The sequence below is a fragment of the Neovison vison genome, chromosome 1 (genome assembly GCF_020171115.1).
Source record: "Neovison vison isolate M4711 chromosome 1, ASM_NN_V1, whole genome shotgun sequence".
NCBI lineage: Eukaryota > Metazoa > Chordata > Mammalia > Carnivora > Mustelidae > Neogale > Neogale vison.
Genome location: NC_058091.1, coordinates 291,697,061 through 291,724,118, shown reverse-complemented (window position 1 = coordinate 291,724,118; position 27,058 = coordinate 291,697,061). Strand labels below are relative to the sequence as shown.

Here is a 27,058-nt window from a genome sequence, read left to right as displayed (position 1 = left end):
GGGTGGTTGGGTTATGAACATTGGGGAGGTTATGTGCTATGGTGAGTGCTGTGAAGTGTGTAAACCTGGCGATTCACAGACTTGTACCCCTGGGGCTAAAAATACATTATATGCTTATAAAAATATAAAAAAATTAAAAAAAATTTTAATGAAATTAGAAGAATATTCAGAAATTGGTTATTAAAACTCAGAAAAAGCAATTTCAGAAAAAACTAAATTAGAACAAGAATTCCCAGATTCCTAGTGAGTAAATATAACATCTTAAAAGAAAGAAGATTAAAAAAAAAAAAAAAAGCGTGAGAGGTTTAAAGATCAAACATAAAGAGAGAGAAGAACCCAAGCAGAAGTGACAGATGTGAAGAGCTATAAACACAGTCTCCAAAGGAAAAAACCCAAAGGGACAGAACACTAAAACTTTAATTTCCCTGAAACTGAGAATAAGAAAAGATCTTACACTACATATTAAAGGAACACACCACATAGTTGGGAATACTGATCCAGGACCACCAACACCCAAACAGTGTGGTGACGCTTAAGAAAAATCAGGGGGAAAAAATCCCATAGGCTCCAAAGAGAACGAGGCATTCGTGAGAGAAAGAAAATCATATTACAATCAGACATTGACAGTAATGCTTTATGCCAAAAAGAAGATACTTAAACACACTTAAAAAAACAAGACATGACCTAGAATTTTATCCAAATGGACTTTCAAATAAAGGGCTGCTGATAAACTGTCATCACTCACTCAGGGACTATTACGCTCACAAGCCCTTTCTGAATGATCTACGAGCAAATGAGCAAGACTACCAAAATGACAGACAATAACATAAGGAATGGTAGTGAGTATTAAATATGCGTTTCCCTGAGGAGTTCAGACTAAGTAAGAGTTAAAAGGCAGACTGCAGCATACAATGGTGTTCTTACAGTGCAGACACAGCTCAGCTACACAAAACGGGGCTCTGAACTGTACACTTAAAAATGGTCCAAATGGTAAATTTTGTATTTTACCACAATACAAAAAGGAAGAAAGTATTTCATAAGTTTACATTGATACTTCCCATTTAAACTTAGAACTCCAAGGTTTTTTTCTGCCTCTGCCTTAATGCTGTACCTCCAACTTTTCCATTCTTACCAAGAATCATGGCTCTCATCAAGGAAAATGATGATGATAAAAGAATGTTTATTTCTGTAAGGTCACGATACTTAAACTTATCAGTTACCTTTGGAAATGTTAAGGAACCAACTCTATTTTGAAAATTGATAAATAAAACAATTGATCTTATCCTTCTTCCATGAACTATATTAATAGGTAATGGTATTAATGATCTAAAGTGAAATTCTTCTTTATCCAAATTCTCTGGATAATAAACAAATGGTTAACAATTAAAATATCGGGGCACCTGGGTGGCTCAGTGGGTTAAAACCTCGGCCTTTGGCTCAGGTCACGATCTCAGGGTCCTGGGATGGAGCCCCGCATCAGACTCTCTGCTCAGCAGGGAGCCTGCTTCCTCCTCTCTCTCTCTTTGCCTGCCTCTCTGTCTACTTGTGATCTCTGTCAAATAAATGAATAAAATCTTAAAAAAAAAAAAAAAAAAGAATTCAAGTATCACCACTGTGCAATCCCAATAAATCATGAGACGTAAGAACTGACCAATAAGGTTACTAACATCAGGGAGATAACATCTAAGCCTGGATGGCTTAGATGGTTAAGGATCTGCCTTCAGCTCAGGTCATGACCTCCAGGGTCCTGGAATACAGCCCTGCATGTGATCTCTGCTCAATAGAGAGTCTGTTTTCTCCCTCTGCCTCTCCCCCCAGACTAGTGTGCTCTCTCTCTTTCTCAAATGAATACACCAAGAATCTTAAAAAATAATTAAAAGGTTACTAACTAACATCACAAAATGAAAGACATCTGAGCTTCCTGATGGAAGAACACACCACCACCCGTCAAACAGTGCTGCCCAAACAAACCTGAATCTGACAGCCTCTAGATCAACTACCAAAGTCAGAAAAACACATTCAACTACAATGTGTAGATAAAATCAGCAAAATTCAAACTTCAGAGAAGTCTACAGGATAAGTGATCCAATTTCATCAACAAATATTTTGCAAGGGATAAAGCGGGGAGGGGGGGTGCTATAAATTAAGAGACTTAAAATGACATCAAATGAAAAATGAAACAGGACAAATTATTAGAGAAGCATTCTGGGTCAAATAGTGATCGCTCTCAAGGGTTAGGGATCGTAACTGGGAGGAAGCCTTAGATTCTGCATAGCTGCAAGATCTAGCTCTTGACCTGGGTGACGGTTGCAAGTGTATGTGCCTTAAAATAATTAGTGTAGGGCTGGCTCAGTCAATAGAACGCATGACTCTTGATCTCAGGGTTGTGAGTTTGAGCCTCACATTGGGTATAAAGTTTCCTTAAAAACAAAAATCTTTTTTAAAAAAAATTTTTTTTTAAATAATTTATTGGGGTACCTGGGTGGCTCAGTGGGTTAAGCCTCTGCCTTTGGCTCAGGTCACGATCTCGGGGTCCTGGGACTGAGCCCTGCAACAGACGCTCTGCTCAGCAGGGAGCCTGCTTCCCCTTCTCTCTCTGCCTGCCTCTCTGCCTACTTGTGATCACTCTCTGTTAAATAAATAAAAATAAAATCTTGAAAAAAAATAATTTATTAGCCTATACATTTGCTTATGTGATTTTCCATTTGTATTTTAATCATGAAAATTACATGTTTACATAATACACATTCACAAATTATGTATTTGTGTGATTTTTAGATGTTGTAGTCATATCCCCCGAATTCTTATGATATATACATATCCCAATCTGATACCAGGCAGATCTCTTTAGTAGGACAATTAAGGTGTACACACATTCCATGTCTGAGTACTGCACCATACATTTTCCCAAACTATTTAAAAAAAAAAAAAAAAGGCCTTACAATATACCAACTCGAAAGATGGGGGAAAACCAACTGAACCACAGACACAGGGTTAATATCCATAATATATGAAAGTCCCGATGAATCAGTACAAAAATCAGGTCAATGCCCATTAGAAAAAGGAAGAACATAGATTAAGTAACTCACCAAAAAAAAAAATAAATAAATACAAATTACCAATAAAGATAGTAAACAATAACCCCTCAGTAATTAAAATAATTTGATCCTTCTCCTGTATTAGCTTGGTTGGCAAAGACCAGAATCGGTGATACCCTCTACATTACTGGCTAAGGTATCAAGTAACCAGCTTCACTTTACTGGTGGAAGTGTAAGTTAATATGAACCTTAGAAATCAAACTGGTTTTATCTTTTACATTTTCAAGGCATGCTCTTCGAGCAAATTCACTTTTATGAATTCTTCCTAGGAAATCAAATATAAAGACATATGTACCAAAACATACAATACTGTTTATAGTAATAACAAATACAAGAATAATCCAAATGTTCATTAATGGGAAAAGTTCTACAATGAAGCCAAAAATGCTAAGAATGACGTGTGCTTATTCTGAAAGCTCTCCACAATGTAAATGGAAAAACAAAGTTGTCTATTACCATATGATGCTCATTCTAACACTGGACTGAGAAGGTATGCGTATCAGTTTTAACTGTATTACCATCCAGACCCTTTTAAAGGTTGCCTGCAAGGCTATGACACTAATACCACTACCTTACTGGTATTGTTAAAGAATACAGGAAATTTGTGCAAAATTCACAAGAGCCAGGATGTTGTCTCGGGACTCAGTGGGCTACAATGAATTGGAAATTTTCTCAGGCTGTCAGTCATCTTGATCTGGATGAAAGTGAAATGGAGCAACACTATCTGTAAATATATTTAATACATTAATACAAAATGGAGGCCATAAAGTTGGGATTAAACTTCACAAGGTAAATACCTCACACACGCTTGTGACTACTGGTTTCCATGTTCCTGGGGCAAGGATAGCCACGTTTGGCAGTCATGGACCCTCGTCATCATCCGGCTGAATGTCATTACTTAATGGTCCTAGACTGCCACTGAACCAAACCACCAGCCCCTTTCACTTTACTTTGGGTGTTGACCAAATTCAGAGGTGCATCCATCTGTTTACAAACAGGAAGAACTGAAGGATGGAATGTGCCTGAGACAACTGGACACTGAGACCTGCTTCAACAAGTCAGGTGCTTTCTTGGCCAACATCTCACTATGTTTCTTTCTTCTAAGAACATATACAATTGACCCACTTCCTCATCCCCAAAAGAAAATTTATAGACGTTAGACCAAGATATTAGAAGAAGGCAAAGATACCTTTTTCATTGAATTCTGTACCATGAGAATTCTTCACATGCCTGCAATTCTATTTTTGTCTCTATTAGAGAAAAGAAGTCCCCTCCTAGTGCCAAAACAAGAAAGGAAAAATTGTAGTTGACTGCCAAAACTACTATTCAATCACTCAGGGTTAAAAGTTCAAACACTTACTAGGTAATGTGAGAATGGGCAAATCATCCTTTCCAATCTTATTCTTCATTAAATGAAAACAGTAATTGGAATTTGGGAAGGTCAAAACAAGGTAAAGACTACTTAACTAGACACAGAGTGTTAAGTAAGTACCCTTTCTCCTTTCTATTGAAGCACGGTTCTAGATCAGGTTAGAACATTGTTAAAGATCAGGTTACTTTAAGGAACACTCAACAATTAAACAATATATGAAGAATTTAAAAACCAGATTCTTTACACAACAGGCTTTCATGTAAGTTTTATTATATTAAAATTCACTGCCTGGTTCTTGGATCGAAGTGGCATAAACTGTGGAAGAACTGCTCCTGCCACACAGCACAATTACTTCCATGAGGTCTTACCATTTCTCCTTTAAAGAGGCCTATACGCAGTAGCATTTTTTAATAGGAGAAAGAGTTCTAGGAAACGCCCCCACTCCCGCCACCTCCAGATCATACTCTTTTCCTCCCCTCTGGCTACAGAAACCCACACTGAAGCTGTGGCACTCAGGTTAAGAGCGGGCTGGGCACTCAGCTCTGAAACACACACTGACAGAAGTTCGGGCAAAGCCCTTCCCCCTTGCTTGAGAACAGATGCTGGTGATGAAGTGAAGAATACTCTGGAAAAACGTCCATTACCTCACTTCTAAAATCTTTTCAAGGGAAAAACAGTAAATCACCTGAAAAGAAATTCCAGGATAGAATCAGTTATCAGTTGAGTATTCACTTTATGGAAACAACAAATTAACAGTTTCCATATTTAATTTCTACCAGTAGTGTCATTTTTAGAGGTAAAGGAAGTTAATTTTGAAGGACAGAATATCTGTCTTTTTCCATGTATTAAAAACAGAGCATTAGGGCACCTAGGTGGCTCAGTGGCTTTAGTGTCTGCCTCGAGCTCAGGTCATGATCTCAGGGTACTGAGATGGAGCCCCACGTGGCGTTCCCTGCTTAGCTAGGAGCCTGCTTCTCCCTCTCCCTCTGCCCTTTGCTCCCTGCTTGTGCTATCTCTCAAATTAATAAAATCTTTTAAATTTTTAAAAAATAATAATAATAAATACAGAGCCTGGCAAGGGAGCACCTGGCTGGCTCAGTTGGAAGAGCATGTGACTCTTCATCTCAGGGTCCTCAGTTCAAGACCTATGCTTGATACAGAGATTACCTACAAAAAAAAAAAAAAAAAAGCTTATAATTTAATTTTATTTACTTATTTTAGTAATCTCTATATCCAATGTGGGGCTTGAATATATATGGAGTGCCTGGGTGGCTCAGTTAAGCATCCAACTCCTAATCTCACCTCGGGTTTTGATCTCAGGGTCATTAATTCAAGCCCCACCCTAGACCCATACAGGCTGCGGAGCCTACTTAAAAAAAAGAGAGCAAGCGAGCGAGCGAGAGCCTGGTTAACTATTACTAAAGACCAGCTATCTATTTTTGTAAATAAAGTTTTATTGGAACACAGCCTCACCCATTTATTTGTATTGTCCATGGCAACTCTCATTCAGCAGAGTTGAGTAGTTGTGACATCACATATGGCTCACAAAGCCTAAGCATTTATTATCCAGTCCTACGAGAAAGTCTACTAGCCCCTGCACTATTTCAAAATATTACCACACTATACCAAGTTAAAACTTAATTAGGAAAGAACACTATGGTAGAATACAAAAATACAAATGACATGCTTGCTCTGATTCAGGCACTTTCAAGATCATAGTTTATTTATTTCTTCAGATAAAAAGATAGAATACATATTAAGGAATCCCTTAAAATTCAACTCTAAAGTTATACACCATCTAGTACTTTTGCATTGAATGTTAACCAAAAAAATCTCTAAACACCTGAAAGCCCCACTATCAACATGAACTATGGTAATAAAAAATCTGACATTTAATTTGTTCAATATATAGTATTTACATTATGAAACCAATGCTGATACCATAAACAGTGATAAAGAAATAGTAAAAATAAACTTTAAAAAGCAAAGGTTTATATTCTTACAATGTGCTAATCATCATAATTGTATATAAAAATTAAAACATAGCAGAGCTTTCTGTTACAAAATTCTTAATCATCTGAGTTGTAGTCATTACTTGCTAACAATTTACATGCAACATCTGCTAAAATTGACATCTGATTTTTTTTCTCCCTAAGAAAGTGTGAGTAGATAAATGACATTTAAGAGCAGACATTAATTTACCTGTGGACAGAAAAAGAAAAAACTGTACTCAAGATTAGTACTGGTCACAAGCCTCTTCCCTATAGAAATGATAAAAAACAGTTAAGACCAAAAATAATTCCAAAAGGAGATGCATAGGCAAAGAGTACCATGAATGGCACAGCTCAAAAACTCTTGGAATCAGACATATCTTTTCTCTTTCCTTCAATGATGAGAGGTCTGTTTTGTCATCAAATAATATTAACTGAAGCTGAGGGGCACCAGGTGTACAACTAATTAAATCTTGCAAAATACTAAGATGGAGGCAAGAGTGGCCAGAAGGGGCAAATTATATTTAATTCAAACTATATACAGCATAACTGGAATGCAGCCCATCCCAAATTGGCTCTGTGAAACAATTGGACCTTTATGATTTAATAGTTAAAATTATAGCAAGTGTAATAATACAATAGATTTACATGGGAAACAAAATCCAAGGGGCATTTTATATTATTTACTGTATTGTTTCAATTTAAAAATAATTTCGCTAAGTATACATCTCAACTGAGGTCTATGTATAAAATGTCCTAATAGATACAGATATTTACCTTTGGTGAGTTAAAGGCCTTTTTGTGACTTCTGTCTGAATTGTAGGCAGAATGCTAGATATACATGCACATGTGGGAAAAACTCAACCTGAGGTAATCCAAAAGATGTGCATGTGGGGAGACTGGAGTTACTCTGAAAGTCAAAGCATCCCAGCAACCCAAAACAGGTTAACAGTGAGAATGGCAACAAGGAATGGATTGCCAATATGGCAGTAAAACTTCTTTTTTTTTTTAAACAGAAAAGAGGAAGGCCTCTCGTACCAGCAGAATCCTGCATACATACAAAAAAGAAAAAGCCATCCACCACTTCATAAAACAAAAGCCAATTATAGTGTGGAAAGTACAAACTGCAGAAAACCAGAAGTCAATAGAAGAAAAACTACTGGTTTACATGAGAGAAAGGAACTTCATTCGGCGCGGTCACTTGGTGAACGCAGCCACCACTGCCCACAGGACCTCACTGGTGTTGGCCTTCAGACATTCCACTTCAGGATCTAAGTCTAGGAGCTGCCGCACTCTCTTGGTGGCTAAATCGTACTGCTCGTCCAGAAGGGGAGCGAAAGCATTCTCCAGGACGTCGGAGGCGTGCGCTAGGTAAATGAGGGCCAGCAAGCGCTTGTCCATGCGGTGAGGGTCATTCACCCATTTGTCAAGAACAGCTTCCTGAACCTTCTTGATGAGGCGCTGCTTAATATTGTTGTTGGTGAGGGGATGTGTGGTCATGTCAAAAAGTAGGAAGTTCTGTTTCTCTGTTGTCAACACGCCCTTCTCCACCAGGTTTTTAGCTAACCGTTCCCGCACATTTCTTAATTGATAATGCAATTTTAATGGATTCCAGGTCTCACCTAAACAAAAAATTTCAGAAGTTAGAAATGATAGGTATTATTTCTGCTAATTTTATAAAATGTACAATTAAAATAAACAATAAAATTTGGGGGTTTATTCCCCCCTCCTAAAGAAGAGAGGAAAATCCAACTATTTTTCTTGCCAACTAAACCATGAACCCCTTGAGGGCCAGGCCTTTGGGTCCTAAGCACCTGGCACATTTTCAGGCACAACAGTTACTTAAAGGACCAAACTGAAAGCAGTCTTCCACAATTATCCTAATATGGAAATCATAATCCTAATATTTAAATATTAAATATTTAAATATTTAATATTTAAATATTAAATATACTTGGCCTCTCTCCAACTGTTACCAAAAAGCAACCAGAGCAAAAGGGTTTTTTGGGGGGGGTTTTGTTGTTGTTCTTGTTGTTTTTAAGATTTTACTTACTTATCTGACAGAGAGAGATCACAAGTAGGCAGAGAGGCAGGCAGACAGAGAGGAGAACTGACTCCCCACTGAGCACAGAGCCCGATGTGGGGCTCGATCCCAGGACCCTGAGATCATGACCTAAGCTGAAGGCAGAGGCTTAACCCACTGAGCTATACAGGCGCCCCAAGTTTCTTTTCTATTAAAACACCAACATGCGACAAACAAAACTAAAGCTTCCTGACTAATATGCTATTCCAGAAACTGCTACATATATATACCCATCCTACGAAAGTAGGAAAGCCTATTTAGACAATGTTATTTTTTTTTCTAAATTTAAAGATTTTATTTATTTATTTGACAGAGATCACAAGTAGGCGGGGGAGGGGGGGAAGCAGGCTCCCTGCTGAGCAGAAAGCCTGATTCGGGGCTCCATCCCAGGACCCTGGGATCATGACCTGAGCCAAAGGCAGAGGCTTTAACCCACTGAGCCACCCAGGTGTCCTGACGATGTTATTCTTTGATGACAAATAATACAAATCTAATTCTAGAAGGGAAAAACATTTTACCATGTTAATCCTGTCTCCTATGTACATTTCCTTTCAAAATAGAAATATTTAAAAATAAAACCGAAATTTTTTCCCGAAGATAATTTTTTTTCTCTACAGAAGACTGGAAAGGAATATTTCAAAATATTAACCTTGGTGTTCTTTGGGATTATGTGTAACAAATTTCCTTTTTCGTACTTTCTGTATTTTCCAAATGATCTCCAAGGAAGGTGTATTTTTTTTAAAAATTTTATTTATTTATTCGACAGACAGAGATCACAAGTAGGCAGAGAGCAGGCAGAGAGAGACGGAGAAGCAGGCTCCCTGCTGAGTAAACAGCTCGATGCAGGACTCAATCCCAGGGCCCTGGGATCATGACCCGAGCCGAAGGCAGAGGCTTTTAATCCACTGAGCCACCCAGGCGCCCTGTATTTTTTTTTTTTAATTAAAAAAAAAAATACTCTAGCAATTCTCTAAACTGGAACACATTAAAGATCAACCACAGGCACTTTCATTATATGCCAATGCTGTAAGGTTGAAATTTTGTAATATTGAGAGAAAACAAACTATATTGTCTAACCATTAACCATTATGAAATTTAAATAAATAAGAAATTCCATTCCTCAGTTCTACTAGCCATGTTTCAAAATATTCAACAGCCATGTATGGCTACTATCTATTGACTGGATAGCACAGAAATAGAACTTCTCCATCATCATAGAAAGTTCTAGTGAACAGTGCTACTTTGAACCGTATTTACTATTCAGTTGGCCATAAACAAGAGTATTTTACCATATGACTTAACACTAAAGAATACGGGGGTATGGTAGGAGTTCTCAACTTATACAATTAGACCCTCTGACCTCACACAAACAGAAACCTGGATAAAATATATGAAACAACTGTCTGCCAGTGCTAGTCAAAAGGCAGTCCTGAGCAGTGACCCTGAGTGGAAGTTAAGTCAGCCATGTTGCTGCCTAGGCTCACTAGCTAAAAGCACACCCCAGGCAGCAAAGCAGGAGCAAAGACCTCAAACGGAACATGGTTTTCAAAGAGGCAAGGGGAAAAAAATTATTTAAATTTAAAAATTTAAAAAGAACTTTCAAACTAAATCTTAAGATCCCTAAGGAATCAACATCGTATGAAAGAAAGTGGAGGGGCCCCTGGGTAGCTCAGTAGTTTAAGTGTCTGTGTTTGCTTAGGCCATGATCTCAGGGTCCTGGGATATAGCCCCAATGCATCAGGCTCCTGGCTCAGTGGGGAGTCTGCTTTTCCCTCTGCCCCTCCTCCCCCCTCACACTCTCTCTCCAAGAAAGACAGAAAGACAGAAAGAAAGAAAGAAAGAAGCCTGCATTACCGGCAAAAGAAACAATAGAGTGGATATGCAGAATATAATGAGCCCTGGAATGGAGTCACATACCTTGCACAGGTGCTATGATTTCCATTTTTTAAGTTTGTACCAACCCATTATCTTCCTAACAAATGCCTGTCTACTCTACCTTTCACCAGACAGTTAGGGGTTTGTGTTTTCTCAAATCACTGACATGTGATGGGCAGTCTAGCCTAATACCCTAAGCTAGAATTGGCTAGGTTGTGTTTTCTGACATCCTTCTGTCTTTTGGAAATTTAAATAGACATAAAATAATCAATAGCCAAATTTATGTAACTGCCCATAAATAACAGTTCAACTTTAAAACTAACTAACTATGCTATAATCTGTCAATTATCAGAACAGTACTTTTCCCTGGCAACTCACTAGTTAAACAGAAGGGTATTGCATGCCTCAGAGAATATCTTGGCTATCTAATTCCAAAAATGGGAAGGGGGAAGAGATCAAGATTACTCTGAGAAGTCCACAGTTAAACATCTCTTTGCAGGGAGCCTGCGTAGCTCAGCAGGTTAAGCCTCTACCTTCAGCTCAGGTCATGATCCCAGGGTCCTGGGATCGAGCCCCACATTGGGGTCTCTGCTCAGTGGGCAGCCAGTTTCCCCCCCTCTATCTGCCTGCCTCTCTGCCTACTTGTGATCTCTCTCTGTCAAATAAATAAATTAAATCTTTAAAAAATTGTAATAATAATATCTCTTTGCAGACCTAAAAATACAAAATCCCTCTAATGTTGCTATACAATGATTTCTTTTCTCATGGGAAATGAATGGGATTAGCAATTTATAACTTACTGTTTATTGTACTGAAATCATACTAATGTTTACCCACATTCTCCATAATTAAATCTTATAAACTAAGTTCCTATGAGAAATTTATCAATTTCAAAGTATGCTACCTCACAATTTAGTGTTGCTCCTAAGAATGAGAAAAGCCTAAACACAGGCCTACCTTCAAATAAGGTGTTCCGTTTATGACTGGCCCTTCTTATGGGCTATAGTTTCTGCCTCAGAGGAAGTAATAAAAAGGGGCTCAGACATTATCTCCCTTTGCAATAATTCCCTCAAAGAGGGCACATCTCACCTGCTCACTCCAATACAAATGTTATTCAGACCTCCTCAGATATTTGAAAAAATGAAGAAATCTCATATGCAGAAGGCTGAACCAGTGGAGGTAAAACTCAGTGTTTAATACTATTCCTGGCTCCCAAAAAAAGGTACAATAAAATAACTTAGTGGTGCAAGTGTCTTGGCATCCTGACATTTCTGCCTTTTGTTTAAAAAAAAAAAAAAAAAGAATAAATTAAGCTAAATCCAAAGAATAAAGTCACCCCTGAAATGATATACTTTAGAAACCAGTATTAAGTTGGGATGGAGGGTAGCTGGAAGAGTGAATATACAATAAATGTTTAAACTAGCACAGTTTAAAGACTGAGCTGCTTCAATTTAAGCAGAATATCAGATCCTTGTTAAATATTTTGTAATAAATGCCTGATGACTTAAGTGTTCAAAACTCTAGATTAAAAGATGTTACTGTGGTCCATATTGTTATTCATCAGCCTCTAAATCATTCATCATGTGAAAAGATTTAATAAGCTATACAAGGAAACTAAAATGTACAGAATGTATTTGTAGCTCACTATTGTAAAGGAAACAGTGAGAAGTACACACAGGGAAGAAAAGGTTATTTATGTCCACAGCCCAACAATTACTTCAGTGAAAATGTCATATTGAGAGGTACCTTAATGATTTTGCTGAAGGAAAAAATAAAAAAAACTTCACTATTCCTCTGGATGTGTTACAAAACCAAAAGCAAAAGCAGCCTTATTCATGAATCTGGCAGCCTAGTGACGCCTTGTGACCAAACTGATCAACTACACGTCAAGATTTCATGAAGTCAAAAATTAAAAACAGTAGTCTTTGTCTCAAATACATGTATATTTATTATTTTTTTAATTGAGATATATAAACACTTAAAATATACTGGTAGTGTTAGCATGTACAAATGTACAGTGTAAATAACAGTAATATGAAACCTTAGGTACCACCACCTCACGTAAACGAGCCCTCTGTCAGATCCTCTGTTAGAACCCTGTGCACCTTCTCCGCCTCACCAGTAACCACCAGACCAACATGCTCTCTTCTGCACACAGACTCTTGCTGCCTCTGCACATATCTGCCAACACTACAGCACAGAACCACAGCCCTGACAAGCAAGTAGCAATCCTGGACTTAGCTACGTGAGGACAGATAAGCCCACCAATTTTACCACTCTCTCTAGCCTCTCTGAACAAGAGCACTTACTGCCATCTCCATCTCAGTCTTACCCTTCAAAGGCCTACCCCAAGTTCTGCTTCCTCTTCCAATGACTAACGCTCCCAAGGATTTCTCTTTTCTCTGAGCTACTGGACTTTGAGAGAACCACACTGTTAAACCCTAATCTGTCATCAAATTATTAGAAATAAACAACTGTTGGGGAACTTGGGTGGCTCAGGTCATGATCCCAGAGTCCTGGGATCAAGGCCTGCTTCTCCCTCTGCCTGCCGCTGCTGGTACTATCTCTCCCTCTCTATGACAAATAAATAAAATCTAAAAACGAAATAAACAAAGGAAAGAAAGAAAGAAAAGAAAGGAAAGAAAGAAAGACAGACACAACTGTTCCCCAAATGGACTTTAAGACGCTTGCAGTATGGAAGCACTTCAAGTTTCACAGCCTCTATGTCATTAGAGCAGCAAGAACTAGTATCTGATATTGCATCACCAGGAAGCAACTTAAGACATTCTAGGAACTTACAATTCAATAAGTTAGCTGCAGAACTGAACATCTAAAAAGTCAAAATGGTAAATGCTATGTTGTGTGTTTTCACAAGAAAAAAAATTCTTTAAAAAATCACGAAGCTGGGGTGCCTGGGTGGCTCAGTGGGTTAAAGCCTCTGCCTTCGGCTTGGGTCATAATCCCAGGGTCCTGGGATCCAGCCCCGAACTGGGCTCTCTTGCTCAGCGGGGAGCCTGCTTCATCCTCTCTCTCTGCCTGCCTCTCTGCCTCCTAGTGATTTCTGTCTGTCAAATAAATAAATTAATTAAAAAAAAAAATCACCAAGCTATCAGTACTTTCATTAGGCAGGAAGTAGATGCTTTCTTAATTTAAAATAAGTTTGCTTTATTTCCTCCTCCCATTCTGGATTCCCTACTTTTAGGCTAAAATTACAGATCATTCCTAATGTATGTCAGGAACACAGGACTAAGGTATAAAAGTGATATTCAAGCATTGATGGCCATCCTAAACTTCACAGAATACTGCCTTTTTAAAAAAAAAAAAAAAAAAAAAAGATTTTATTTATTTATTTGTCAGAGAGAGAGAGAGAGAGAGCGCGCGCGCGCGTGAGAGAGCGAGCACACGAGCGAGCACAAGCAGGCAGAGAGGCAGGCAGAGGCAGAGAGAAGCAGGCTCCCCGCTGAGCAAGGAGCCTGATCTGGGATTGAATCCCAGAACCCTGGGATCATGACCTGAGCCGAAGGCATCAGCTCAACCAACTGAGCCACCCAGACACTGATTTAAAAAAAAAAAAAAAAAAAAAAAAAAACCTGTTCTAAGCAATTAGCCTCACAATTTACCCAAATTCCTAATTCAAACAGACACTCTGAATTCCCAGTCCAAATGGACACTCAGAGTCATTTACTGAGAACGAAGTGGCCTATGACAGACTAACAGCACGAGTGAGAAGTCCTAAAGCTTCTTTGGGGTGGCTTGTTTCCATAGCTTAATGTAGCCTATGCAGTGTAATGTAGCATGAGATAATTTTTTTTTTAAAGATTTTGTTTTATTTATTTGACAGACAGACATTACATGTAGGCAGAGAGGCAGGTAGAGAGAGAGGAGGAAGCAGGCTCCCTACTGAGCAGAGAGCCCGACGCAGGGCTCGATCCCAGGACCCTGAGATCATGACCTGAGCCGAAGGCAGAGGCTTAACCCACTGAGCCACCCAAGCACCCCAACATGAGATAATTTTTGATAAAGATCTTGTTTCACAAACTTAAAAGCTGTATGACACATATATAAACAGTCAAAGGAAATCTGGTTGTCTAACATGAATTAGTAAACCAAATCCCAATGTGCCATCAACACATACGATGTAAGCTTGTATAAAGAGATCACTGATGGACAGAGGAGTGTGAAAAAATCTCCATAGTGGTAAGTGGTACCAAAGTGGGATCGATAACATTAATCTAAGACTCAACTACATTCCATAAAGAAAAACACTCTGACCTACCTGCCAAAAAAAATTAACTACAACTTTGAAAAACCCTGCTTTTAACTAGTTGAGAACTTAACTACAAATACCAATTACTACCAGAAGTGGTAATGGGCCAATGTGAGCAAGACCCAAATATTGCTTAGGTGATCTCCAGAGAAAGTACAAAATGATTCATCAGCATACAGTAAGAAATTGTTAGCACTTCTATTTTTATCTGGAAAAATATTTGTTAATATTTAGCATATGGACTTAACATTAAAGTCCTCAGTGAGTCTCTGTTAAATGGCCATGTGTCACCAACAGGCATTAGGTGAAGACTAACCCAAAGAAGGTTGACAACATGCTGGGCAATGAGACAGAGTACTGTTAGGTGCTAAGCAAGAATCTAGTTCAAACCAAACCGACCCTGATCAAATGGGCAACGTAATTTTAAAAGATTCCTGCAGAAGAAATTATAACTGAACATAGCACCAAGGGGAAAAAGGGCTGGTTAAAGTTTCTTTTACTCAGTGAAGTAAAAAGAACCTCTATTAGAAGATTTACAAGAGGGATGGCCACAAGAGAAAAATTGCAGAATTCATCAAAACTACCTTGTGAGTAAGTTTGTTTTCTATCAGTAACAAAAAGAATGAACACTGCCCTAAGTATAAAGTGCCACTGTTGTTCTGTTAGCTAAGAATGGAGTGTGTATATTCAATTTTTAAACAAAGATGCAAAACTCAAACTCTTTTACTGAGAGGATAACAGAATGAATTTTAGAAACTGTGAGTTAAAATAAAAACGGTGAGGGAAAAATGGCATTTAATTACCAATCTAACAACATCCAAATGCTTTTAAAAGTTCAAAAGCAGCATGTCTGAACATGAACTAATACATGTAAGTAGAAGCAATGTTTTACATATTTAGTAGAGGAAGAGCAAGAGAACCTTCGTCCTATACTCTACACTTAGGTCCTATACTCAAAGTTCTCTATCTGGATTAGACAAATACACAAATAAATGTAAATGTAGTCACCAGTGCTGTCAACCAAGTATTTCAGGTTCTCCTTCCTATGGCTGCCCCTTCCTTTCTCCTTCAAGTTAAGGGATGCCACCTGACTTGCTCTGACCAATGAAACTGGAACCACATGTCCTTTCTGAACAGAAACTTAGGAGCCTGAACAACTGGCTATGCTCATCTTCCCCTTACAATAGCGACGGACAGTGCGCTCTAGACGGTGGCCGCGCTCTCTGCCTGGTTGGCTGCCAGAGTAAGAACGAAGTGGCCGGTGGCTACTTAGAACACGAGTGAAAAGTCATCTGTTGTTTAAAGCCAGAGGTTTGGGGGCTGTTATCACAGCTGAACTCAAGTGTACCCCGTGTAAGGCAACATGAGGTAATTTTGATAAAGAATGGTGGAAGTTCTAAGGAAGAATATTATGTTTCACTGAACCATCTATCTGCTCCGTCTTGTTAAGAGGGAATGGAATTTTTAAAACTATTTTCCCCATTCAGTGACTAAAAACTTTCAAGTCTGCCTAAATAACTAAACAAGCTTTTGGCCATTTTGTGTAAGTTCCTCTCGAAAGAATTTTCAGCTTTTACAGAAGTCTTTTAAACAGAATTCACCTTTTAGTTTATACACAAAAGCTTACCACTAAGTAATTCAATCCAGTTCTGAACCGTTTCTGGAGGCTGCGTCTCCTTAACATGCTTTAGAGCTTCATCAAGAAGAACATCCCCTGTTGGAGCGTCTGACTTACAGATCACCTAAAATGTAAGCAATAAGAAGGAAATGATCCACTAATTCTTCCCTCCTACCATCCCTTTAAATGAAAAACTTAAACAACTACACAAATAGTTCATTATACTTCAAGTCCCCAATGTGTACATGCAGTGTCAAGGCTCTGATTTTAAATTAATTCTTTATTAAGAAATCTAACATTTAAAAAAAAAGAAATCCAACATTTAAACTTAACCAGATTAGCCACAATCATGAATGAAAATAAAGTTACTGTGCAAGAATTAATAAAGCAAAAGGCTATAACAGTTTTTACTTACTGTTAATTCTTTTCATTGCTAAACCTTGGGCTATTTAATCAAGAAATTCACTTTTTGAACATTTATTAGTTACAGAAACAAACTCAATCACATACAGTTATATATTCAATTCAGCATATGATAAAGGTAGCATTTTACAGCAGTGGAGAAATAATTTTTCAACAGATGTTAATGAAACAACTGGCTAACCGATTAGAATTAAAGATTAAGTATGACTTGGCTCCTCAGAGCTTATACCACAATAAAAGATAAAGATTTAAATACAGAATACAATCTGGGGATGAAATTTTTTTCAAAATAGTGGCAACTAGCAGAAACCTTGAAAATACCAACAAGCTTGGTAACAAAATTTTTTAATGCTACAAAACTTTTAAAAGCTAAGATGGATACAGAATCCATCTAAAAGTGGAAAAATAGAAAGCCGGGAAATGAGGGAAGAAAATGCTATAGGGGTGCCTGTCGGTGGCTCAGTCGGTTAAAGGTCTGCCTTCAGGTCAGGTCATGATCCCAAGGTCCTGGGATCCAGGTCATGATCCCAGGGTCCTGGGATCCAGCCCCACTATGAGGCTCCTTGCTCACCATGGAGCCTGCCTCCCACTCTGCCTGCTGTTTGCCCTGCTTGTGCTTTCTGTCAAATAAATAAAATCTTTAAAAAAAAAAAAAGAAGAAGAAGAAGAAAAAGAAAAAGATAAAGAAAATGTTATATACTACTTTAGCCAAGTATTAGCTTTCTACAGACTTCACTGAGTTCTTGGCTAAGCAACACATTTCTAGTTAAAATTCTGTAATGAATTTTAATCTATTGCTTTGTTAGCTATTAAAATGCCATACAATTTTAAAATACTATTTTTTAAATTTTTTTTTTTTTTTTTAAGATTATACTTATTTGACAGAGAGAGAAAGATGACCAGTAGGCAGAGAGTCAGGCGGGGGCAGGGAGAGGGGGAAGCAGGCTCCCCGCTGAACAGAGAGCCTGATGCGGCACTCGATCCCAGGACCCTGGGATCATGACCTGAGCTGAAGGCAGCAGCTTAATCCACTGAGCCACCCAGGTGCCCCAAAATACTATTTTTTAAATGCAGCAGTTCTCCCTTAAACTTGTCTTCAACATGTGCCCTTTACCCTTCTGCTCAATCTACTGAAAGACTAAAATACATACAACAGTATGTCTTTTACTGAGACAGCATGACCCAAAAGAAATATAACCAGAATAACAAATGCATGCCACAAGCTTTTTAAATTTTTGTAGTTATATTAAAAAAGGAAAACAGGTAAAATTGATTTTAATATATTTTACTTAACCCACTACAGTCAAAATATTAACATGTAATAAGTATTTTTAAATTGAGATATTTTACAATCTTCTTTTTTCATGGTAAGTTTTCAAAAATCCAGTGTGTTTTTATTTACAACATATCTCAATCTCACTAGCCACTTTTCAAGTGTCTGGCTCACAGACACATGGCTAGTGGCTAGCGTGCTCGCAAACACAGAACATTTTCGTCATCATCACAAAAGTTCTACTGGACAGTACTACTCTGGACCATGCTTTTAGGAAAAGAGAGTAAGAAAAAAGGAGGTTTTGGTTTTGTTTTTTAAAAATTTACTTATTTATTTGATAGAGGGAGAGAGACAATGAGAGAGGAAACACAAGCAAGAGGAGTGGGAGAGGGAGAAGCAGGCTTCCCGCCAAGCAGAGAGCCCGATGCGGGGCTCAATCCCAGGGCCCCGGGATCATGACCTAAGCTGAAGGCAAACACTTAACGACTGAATCACCCAGGCGCCCCAAAAGGAGGACATTCACAGAAAAAAGTTGTCTGTCCATATAATGTGGTCACAACACCACTTCTGACCTCCCACTTGCTCCTTAAATTTACTGCCATCTCGCCTCAACACCCACCTCAGGCCTACCCTCGGAGAAGTGTCTTTTATCAGGTCACAATAACCTGGTTTGGGGGGAGATCTTTTTTCTCATGAAATCCTGTCCCCTCAATCTCTTACAGATGGGACTACTCTTCTCCATCACCTCTGCAGTCATTCCACTCAATCTAGTAATCTTTCACCTGGACTAAGATTCCTAACTAGTTTTCCCAAACTACTTTCTTTTTTTTTTTTTTTTTTAAACACTTTTTTAAAAAAATATTTTATTTATTTATCAGAGAGAGAGAGGGAGAGCGAGCGAGCACAGGCAGACAGAATGGCAGGCAGAGGCAGAGGGAGAAGCAGGCTCCCTGCCGAGCAAGGAGCCCGATGTGGGACTCGATGACCTGAGCCGAAGGCAGCTGCTTAACCAACTGACCACCCAGGCGTCCCTCCCAAACTACTTTCAATCCATCCTCCTCACTGATCTTTTTAAAAGGTAAGTCTTACCATGTTATCTCACGGTTTCTGCTTAAAACTCCTCGGTGCCTCAGAACAGTACTAAACCCCTTAACAAAATTCAGCAATCTGTGGCACACTAGTTAAGTATGCTCTGCCCACGCTTTAATTTCTATTTACTGCACTGCACCTTAGATGAGAGCCTCATTCTTAAAATATGAACAGTTAACCAAGAATGACAAGATACTGAAGGAAAACCTTCAACATCAAAGAAACCAAAAGACAGCAAAAGTAAGAACTTGAAGAAACAGATAAAAAATTTTCAAAAGAGCCGTAATAGTCTTAGAGATTTAAAAGAAGATGTTACATCCATGAAACAGGAGGTCGTGATAAAACAAAAACAAAACACAAGAAAAAGCTCCTGGAAATCAAAAACATTAGAACCACATAAAAGAAAAAATTAAAAGAAGGTTAAAAAAAAGGTAAGGAAGACCAATTGTAACTTAATAAAGGTAGGAAAGTAAGAACAAGAAAAAAGACTAGGTGAGAGGTGCACCTAGTGCATCAAACTTCAAGTTCTAAAAAATGGAGCAAAGATGTAAGAAATAGACGAAAACTTTATAAAACCAAAACTGAACATTTCTAGATTGAAAGAACTCATGCATAACCAATTTTAATGTATGTGCTGCCAAACTGAGCACAGAATAATAAATTTTAAAAGACCCACATCAAGCATATTGTACAATATCAAAACACAGGGATAAAGAGAAGATCGGAAATCCTTCCAGACAAGAGAACAGGTATCGCACAAAGAATAAAAATCAACACGGCTTCAGACTTTAACAGCAACTCTATATACTAGAGGACAATGGGGAAATGACTTCAAAATTCTGTGGAAAATAATTTAAATCTAATATTCTATTCCCAAACTGTCAAATAAAAATGAGGTACAGTAAAGAAATTTTCAGGCATGTGAAGTCTCAAAACACTTTCTTCCAAAAAGGATAGAAAAAAAAATATTAGATCCAGAAACAGGAGGGGTTTTTTGTTGTTGTTGTTGTTTTTTAATGATTTTTTTATAGATTTTTATTTATTTATTTGATAGAGAGAGATCACAAGTAGGCAGAGAAGCAGGCAGAGAGAGAGGGGGAAGCAGGCTCCCTGCTGAGCAGAGAGCCGGACGTGGGGCTCGATCCCAGGACCCTGAGATCATGACCTGAGCTGAAGGCAGAGGCTTAAACCACTGAGCCACCCAGGCGCCCCCAGAAACAGGAGGTTTAAAGCAGTAAAAAGAAACCAGAAGTCTCAACAGAACCAAAGCATAACCAGTCCAGACTGAAGCACAAGGCAAATTCTAATGGAGTTACCTATGTATCTGAACATTTGAAAATTAATAATGATAGTTTTTCTCTGAGGGCACATTTAAGAGAAAAAGGTACAGAGAAAATGTTTTTTAAAAATAGAGTTATTAAAAAAAAAAAAAAAAAGAGGGGTGCCTGGGTGGCTTAGTTGGTTAAGCGTCTACCTTTAGCTCAGGTCATGATCCTGGGGTCCTGGGACTGAGCCCCAAGGCAGAGAGCCTGCTTCTCTCTCTTCCTCTGCCTACCACTTCCCCTGCTTGTGTGCTGACAAATAAATAAAATCTTTTGTAAAAAATGAAAAGAAGGGAGCGCCTGGTTGGCTCAGTGGTTTAAGCTTCTGCCTTCAGCTCAGGTCATGATCTCAGGGTCCTGGAATCGAGCCCCACATCAGGCTCTCTGCTCAGTGGGGAGCCTGCTTCCCTCTCTCTCTCTCTCCTCCTGCCTCTCTGTCTGCCTCTCTACCTACTTGTGATCTCTCTGTGTCAAATAAATAAAATCTAATAAATAAATAAATAAATAACTCACTGAATAAAATTAAAAAATGAAAAGAAAATATCATAGGATATAACCAAATTCTGCAGGGTTTTAACATAACTGTAGCAATATAAAACAACCTTTATGGTTTTGCAAAAAATTATGATGTAACTCTATCAGGAAAGCTGCAGGTGGAGATAAGTGGCATTAAGAGAGCCAAAATGTTTAACTTTTTTTTTTTTTCCCTCATCTTTTCTAACAGAAAGTAAAAAGCATTTCAAAGTGATTGATTATCAAGAAATGGCAGGGGCACCTGGCTGGCTCAGTTGACAAAGCATGTGATTCTTTATCTTGGGGTTGTGAGTTCAATCCCCAAGTTTGGTCATAGTTTACATAAAAATAAAATCTTTAAAAATGAGAGATGGCATGGGATGCCTGGGTGGCTCAGTGGGTTAAAGCCTCTGCCTTCGGCTCAGGTCATGATCCCAGGGTCCTGGGATTGAGCCCCTCGTCAGGCTCTCTGCTCAGTGGGGAATCTGCTTCCCCCCTCTCACTGTCTCTGCCTGCCTCTCTGCCTACTGGTGAGCTCTCTGCCAAATAAATAAATAAAATCTTTGAAAAAAGAGAAAAATAAAATAAATAAAAATGAGAGATCGCAGCATAAGCTCACTTAGAAGTATGGCTGTAAATGCCAAAAGAAATAACTAAGAGCTATAGCAAGTTGAACAGTGGTCCCCAAGAGGTGTTCAGGTCTTAATCCCTAGAACCTAATCCTCAGTTAATTTTTGTAAATGAGATTATGTTAAATTAGATATGGAGATGATGGGGCACCTAGATGGCTCAGTCAGGCACTGGACTCTTGATTTTGGCTCAGGTCATGATCTCAGGGTCAGGCTCCATGCTTGGCAGGCAGTTTGCTCTCTCCCTCCGCCCCTCCCTGCCCAAGCATTCTCTTTCTCTCTAATAAATAAATGAATCTTTAAGAAGAAAATGAGATACAGAGATGAGATCATCCTGGATTACCAAGGGGCCCTCAATGCAATGAAAACATCTTCATAAAAGACACACAAAGGAGAGAAAACAGGAGAAGGCAGTGTAAAGACAGAGCAGAGAGAGATGCGGCCAAAAGCCAAGGAAATCCTGAAGCCACCAGAAGCTAGCAGAATGAAGGAACAGAATCTTCCTTAGAGCTGTCTATGAGAACACAACATGTGCTGGCCTCCAGAATTGTGAGACTATACTTATTAGCTGTTTTAAGCCATCAAGTCTGTTGTAATTTGTTAAGGGGGCCCTGCAAAACGGATACAAGGATTGAGAATGACCCCTCTCAGGGAGAGGACTAAGGAGTGGGGAAAAGTGAATAGAAGACAGTTATTTCTTGTTATAAAGCTTTTACAATTTGATTTTACAACTATTATATATACATTATCTTAATGAAAGCAATAATTATTTTATGTCAATAAATTAAATGATATTGGAGTGTTTTTCCAAAAGACTTGTCAACAAACATAGTTAAGGGCACACAAATAGACTAAAACAGAAAGCCCATGCAGGCAGGGAGCATGTCTCTGGTCTCTACAGTATCCCCAGGATTGAGCACAGTATATGGTAGACTTAAGCATTAAATAAATATAAAGAAATAAATGAACAAAAGAGCAAATAATTTGCCAATAACCAACACAAAGCTGGTTCTTGTTCCCATAAAAAAACTATTATCAAAATCTTTTCACTTTAAGTCAGGGCTTGGTAACATTAACTCAAAAATTTTTATAATTACTATAATTAGTAGCAACCTATATGTATATTTCATTGATAAAAGCAAGGAAGTGTTAAAGTTTTTTTCCCCTCCACAAATCCATGGCTGCAGAGTAAAAATGGAATAAAAATTGTATTCCACTTTATGATCTAGTTCTCTAAAAGTAAATTTTTACACCAACCTCATACCAACTCATTTACTCTACTCTGAATGACTAGATTAAATTTTAAAATTGCCTAAGGAACATGTTCTGCTATACGATGTTTACTCTGCACAGAACTTTCGAGAAAGCCATTAATGTGGCTTTATTTCCTGTAGGATTATGGCATATCAATCAAGAAATATTCAGTTCTGGGGCACGTGGGTGGCTCAGTGGGTTAAAGCCTCTGCCTTCAGTTCAGGTCATGATCCCAGGGTCCTGGGATCGAGCCCCACATCGGTCTCTCTGCTCTGCAGGGAGCTTGCTTCCTCCTCTCTCTCTCTCTCTCTCTCTGCCTGCCTCTCTGCCTACTTGTGACCTTTGTCTGTCAAATAAATAAATAAAATCTTTAAAAAAAGAAAAAAGAAAGATTCAATTCTAACCTAAAATTTTGTAGATTTCATTAAGATGCTGTATTTAAGGGAAAAATCAGTTTTGAAACACCATGGCCCCAAGAAACACAATGACAGACTAGAAGAGAAACAGTCTTGAATATCTGAGGTTGAGGCTGGAGTTAAAATTTTAAAAACTAGCCAAAATTAACTCTTTACACAGACCTTTCAAATAGAGAAGGTAGAGATCTAAAAAGTGTTCATATTCTGCTAAAAACCCAACAGCCTATGGACAGTTAACTTGCAAAGAACGAACTTTGAGGTTTTTTTTTTAAAGATTTTATTTATTTATTTAAAACAAAGTTATATCAAGTCTCTCCGAAGTATGGCTTTCAGAAGCAGCAAATAAGGTATGGAGTCTTTCTAAATATGCAAGACCCAGGGACCAGTGAGTCTAACAACGAGTTACACATTAATCATTATGTACAAAGATTCAAGAAACCAAAAATGCAAAAAAGACATGGAAACACAATTTCCAATAAAGTCTTAACTTTAAAATCAACTTTCTCTTTAATTCTTTCAATCTATTAGTAGAAACTTTCATTTTTAGTCAGCGCAAACTCTTTAAAAAGTGCTTAGTAGCACTCCTCTTACCTTTCTTGTTAACAGACTTTTCCGTCTCATTCCACACGCCTCTAGTTGTAACCTTCCTCTCAGTGCTAATTCAATTAACATACAGCCACGTAATCCAGACGATATACAGTCATTCCAAAATGATGTGTAACCCTAGTTGAAAGGGGTGGGGGGACAGAAAACAAAAAAAAGCTACTTTACTTTGAATTCAGATTCAAAAATAGAAATATCCTTAGCCAAAGTTATTTTTGGTGACTTTTACCTTTCATATCATTTTGTAATTATAATGTTAAATAAAATTCTGAAAAATTACAATTATTATACATTACTAATCCGGATTTTTCAGGTGTTAATTGTCTTTTCACCACTAATCCTTAACGCACATAAGCAAGTAACTTTGGAAGTCAGACGTTTAAGAAGATAATGTCTTTTTTCTTAAGTTACATGCTTACAAGGCTCTTTCAAATTGCCAGAACCTGGATTCACTCACTCACTTAACTCCTGAAGATAGCAGTTTATTATTAGTACATGTGGGCAAGTTCAAAAAGCTTAGGAAACACAATCTAGCCCAATGTAGCCTCACAGAGAATTGAAACATCACTCATTCAATGCTTTTTAGTATAAAAACACAAAGCTAATTTTGGAAGAATTTACTGGGAAACTGATGTGAGGGCCCATGCCTAAAGTTCTGAATAATACACCCCCAAGAGAAATTTAGGGGCAACATCCAAGGTGAAAGAACCACCAGAGAAAATGAAACTGACATCTAGAGATCTGGGGACACTCAAATCAACTGGGTGAAGTCAGGGCACTTTTTCAGTGAATAACTGTAGTTCTTCAAAATAAGAAGCCATGAACTCTGCCATCTACTAATTTAAAGTATCCAACTCAGGAAAAAGCAGAACTTGGTTCTCAGAACAAGGTAACATATGATCTTGGTAAGAGGGAGAGTGGCCAATTGATTCTGTGAAGAACAGAGGGCCTAGGATTTGGAAGAGGCCTAGCCCCTTGATTCTGTCACTCTCTCAAGGTCAATCTTGCTACTTTGCCAGGTCACAGTGGTCAGCCTGTGTATCTGAAGATGACCAACTGACCATCAAAGTCAATGGGATTCCACTACTGACAAAGGGACTTAAATTAGCCTAGTAAAGCTACCACTCCTAAGGGACTAGGCTTTGGGAAAGTGAGAATTCACACTAAGGGAGCCACAAAAGGATAAACAAAATATCAATTTAATGAGGTCAATTTAAATATGACAAGAGATTAACAGATTTTGAGAGAATACTCTTAAACTTAATAAATGGTAGGGGTCTGATTAAAGTAAGACTGCCATGGGGAGCCTGCTTCTCCCTCTCCCTCTACCCCTTCCCCTGATTATCCTCTCTTGCTCTCTCACTCAATAAATAAATAAAAATCTTTTAAAGTAAGACTGCCAGGGGCGCCTGGGTGGCTCAGTGGGTTAAAGCCTCTGCCTTCGGCTCAGGTCATGATCCCAGGGTCCTGGGATCAAGCCCCACATCAGGCTCTCTGCTCAGCAGGGAGCCTGCTTCCTCCTCTCTCTCCCTTCTGCCTGCCTCTCTGCCTCCTTGTGATCTGTCAAATAAATAAATAAAATCTTAAAAAAAAAAAAAAAAAAGTAAGACTGCCAGAGGTTTAGCGACATGGTTAGTGAAACCAGTAAGCTACAGAAGTTAGGTAAAATCCTATGGCCTGTGTTCCCATGCCAATTCAAGTCCTACGAAGCCTGGGAATGGATTCCACATATCAAAGTTACAGATGTTGGTCTCCTACTGACCTGCACATGGAGCTGGAGCTCGCAGGTAAGCCTTTAAAAACTGAAAACAACAGAACACATCTCATGATACAGTAATGCATGTGGACAGCCACCACACTCTGTCTCTGTCTACAAGCTGGAAATTCCGGATGAACAGTATGGAAAAGCTCACATCTGCTAGCAGAAGATGAAGTATGTCTCAACCTCAACTGCTCCCAGGATAATGGTATAGGCTTAGCAAAATGCAGTTTTTAATAGTAGACCCTAAAGAGCTACATTTATGTGCAAAGCTTCTGGGCATTACAATCAAAAGACAAACAGAATTAAATTCATATGAGAAAGCTGACAAATGAGCATGGACAGTAAAAGGGCAAGATTAATTTTAAAAATCTGAATGCGTTAACTGGACCAAGATGACAATGCCATCTCTGAAATTAAGTGTATTAGAGGAAAAGCAGTAGACTGTACAAAAGTCAAGTGAATCTGGCCATGACATAGACCAGCAAGATTCTGCAGTAAATTCGTGTCCCAACACATGTATGACAGACCAGCAGTGGTGACGAAATTACTGAGTTACAAATGTTAAGCAGCCCTTTAATCTTTTCATCTCTAGTACTAATCTTAAAACTACATCAATCCCAAAACATACATTTTAAAAGCTTACAGTCTCTATATAGATGATGAATATTAACTAAATCTATTTGGGTAATAAGCATTTCACATTATTTGTAAATCAAACCATCCTGTTCTGCACCTTAAATTTACACAGCGATGTATTTGTCCATTTTATTCTCAAAAGGGGGAGAAGTTAATTATCTCTAAAACTGGGATGCATTTCAAAATAAGACAGTACCTTAAAGGAAATGTCATATCATAGCTATTGAGCTAACTAAACCCATGGAAAAGAGAAGAAACATGTGGCACAGGTCCCACACATACAGGGCAATGTAGTAATGAATTACGGTCCTACCTGTCAGTTACCTGGAGTACTTAAAACTTGGTACAAGACTGGATAGCCATATCTATACATCCCACCAATCTACCTATCTTCCTTGTAAAAAGATTTTATAAGGGCAGGTCAGTAACTACCCCTGCCCAGAAGATTTTGGCCTCGAACCATTACCCCCTGAAACAAATTCCAAGAACCTGTAATCCAGGCAGGATGGTTATATATTCAGGGCACGCTGAGTTTGTGGGCCCTTAAAAATGTACGCCATTTGTTAATCAGAGCAAGCCAGGCACATTAAGAGTAACAGTTAAAACAGGTGAGGAAAACCTGGCACTATGACGCAATTTATGATCTGGCTCAAAAGGCACAACTTTATATATTTTGCCAACCATGCTGTGAGAAGGTAAAGAAGCCCCGATAATGACTAAGTAGTCAGTGACACCACACAGCTCTTGTACTTAGATGTCAATAATCACTTCAGATCCCTAAATGGGTTTGAGATTCTATCACCAGCAATGGAGTATCTTCATGCCTATGGCTGG

At 38.4% G+C, this 27,058-nt stretch overlaps 1 protein-coding gene across 1 annotated transcript in view; it reads right to left on the bottom strand.

Moving 5' to 3' along the window:
- Positions 1 to 6,161: 6,161 nt before the first annotated feature.
- The window catches only part of GOLPH3 (golgi phosphoprotein 3), a 61,947-nt gene continuing 41,050 nt past the window's right edge, over positions 6,162 to 27,058 (bottom strand). Inside the window, exons 2-4 of the mRNA XM_044233222.1 lie at positions 23,815 to 23,946; positions 16,314 to 16,428; positions 6,162 to 8,083 (exon numbers count right to left, since the gene is read on the bottom strand). Of these exons, the coding sequence (XP_044089157.1) occupies positions 7,659 to 8,083; positions 16,314 to 16,428; positions 23,815 to 23,946 (672 nt within the window). The 3' untranslated portion in view covers positions 6,162 to 7,658. The remainder of the gene's footprint in view (positions 8,084 to 16,313; positions 16,429 to 23,814; positions 23,947 to 27,058) is intronic.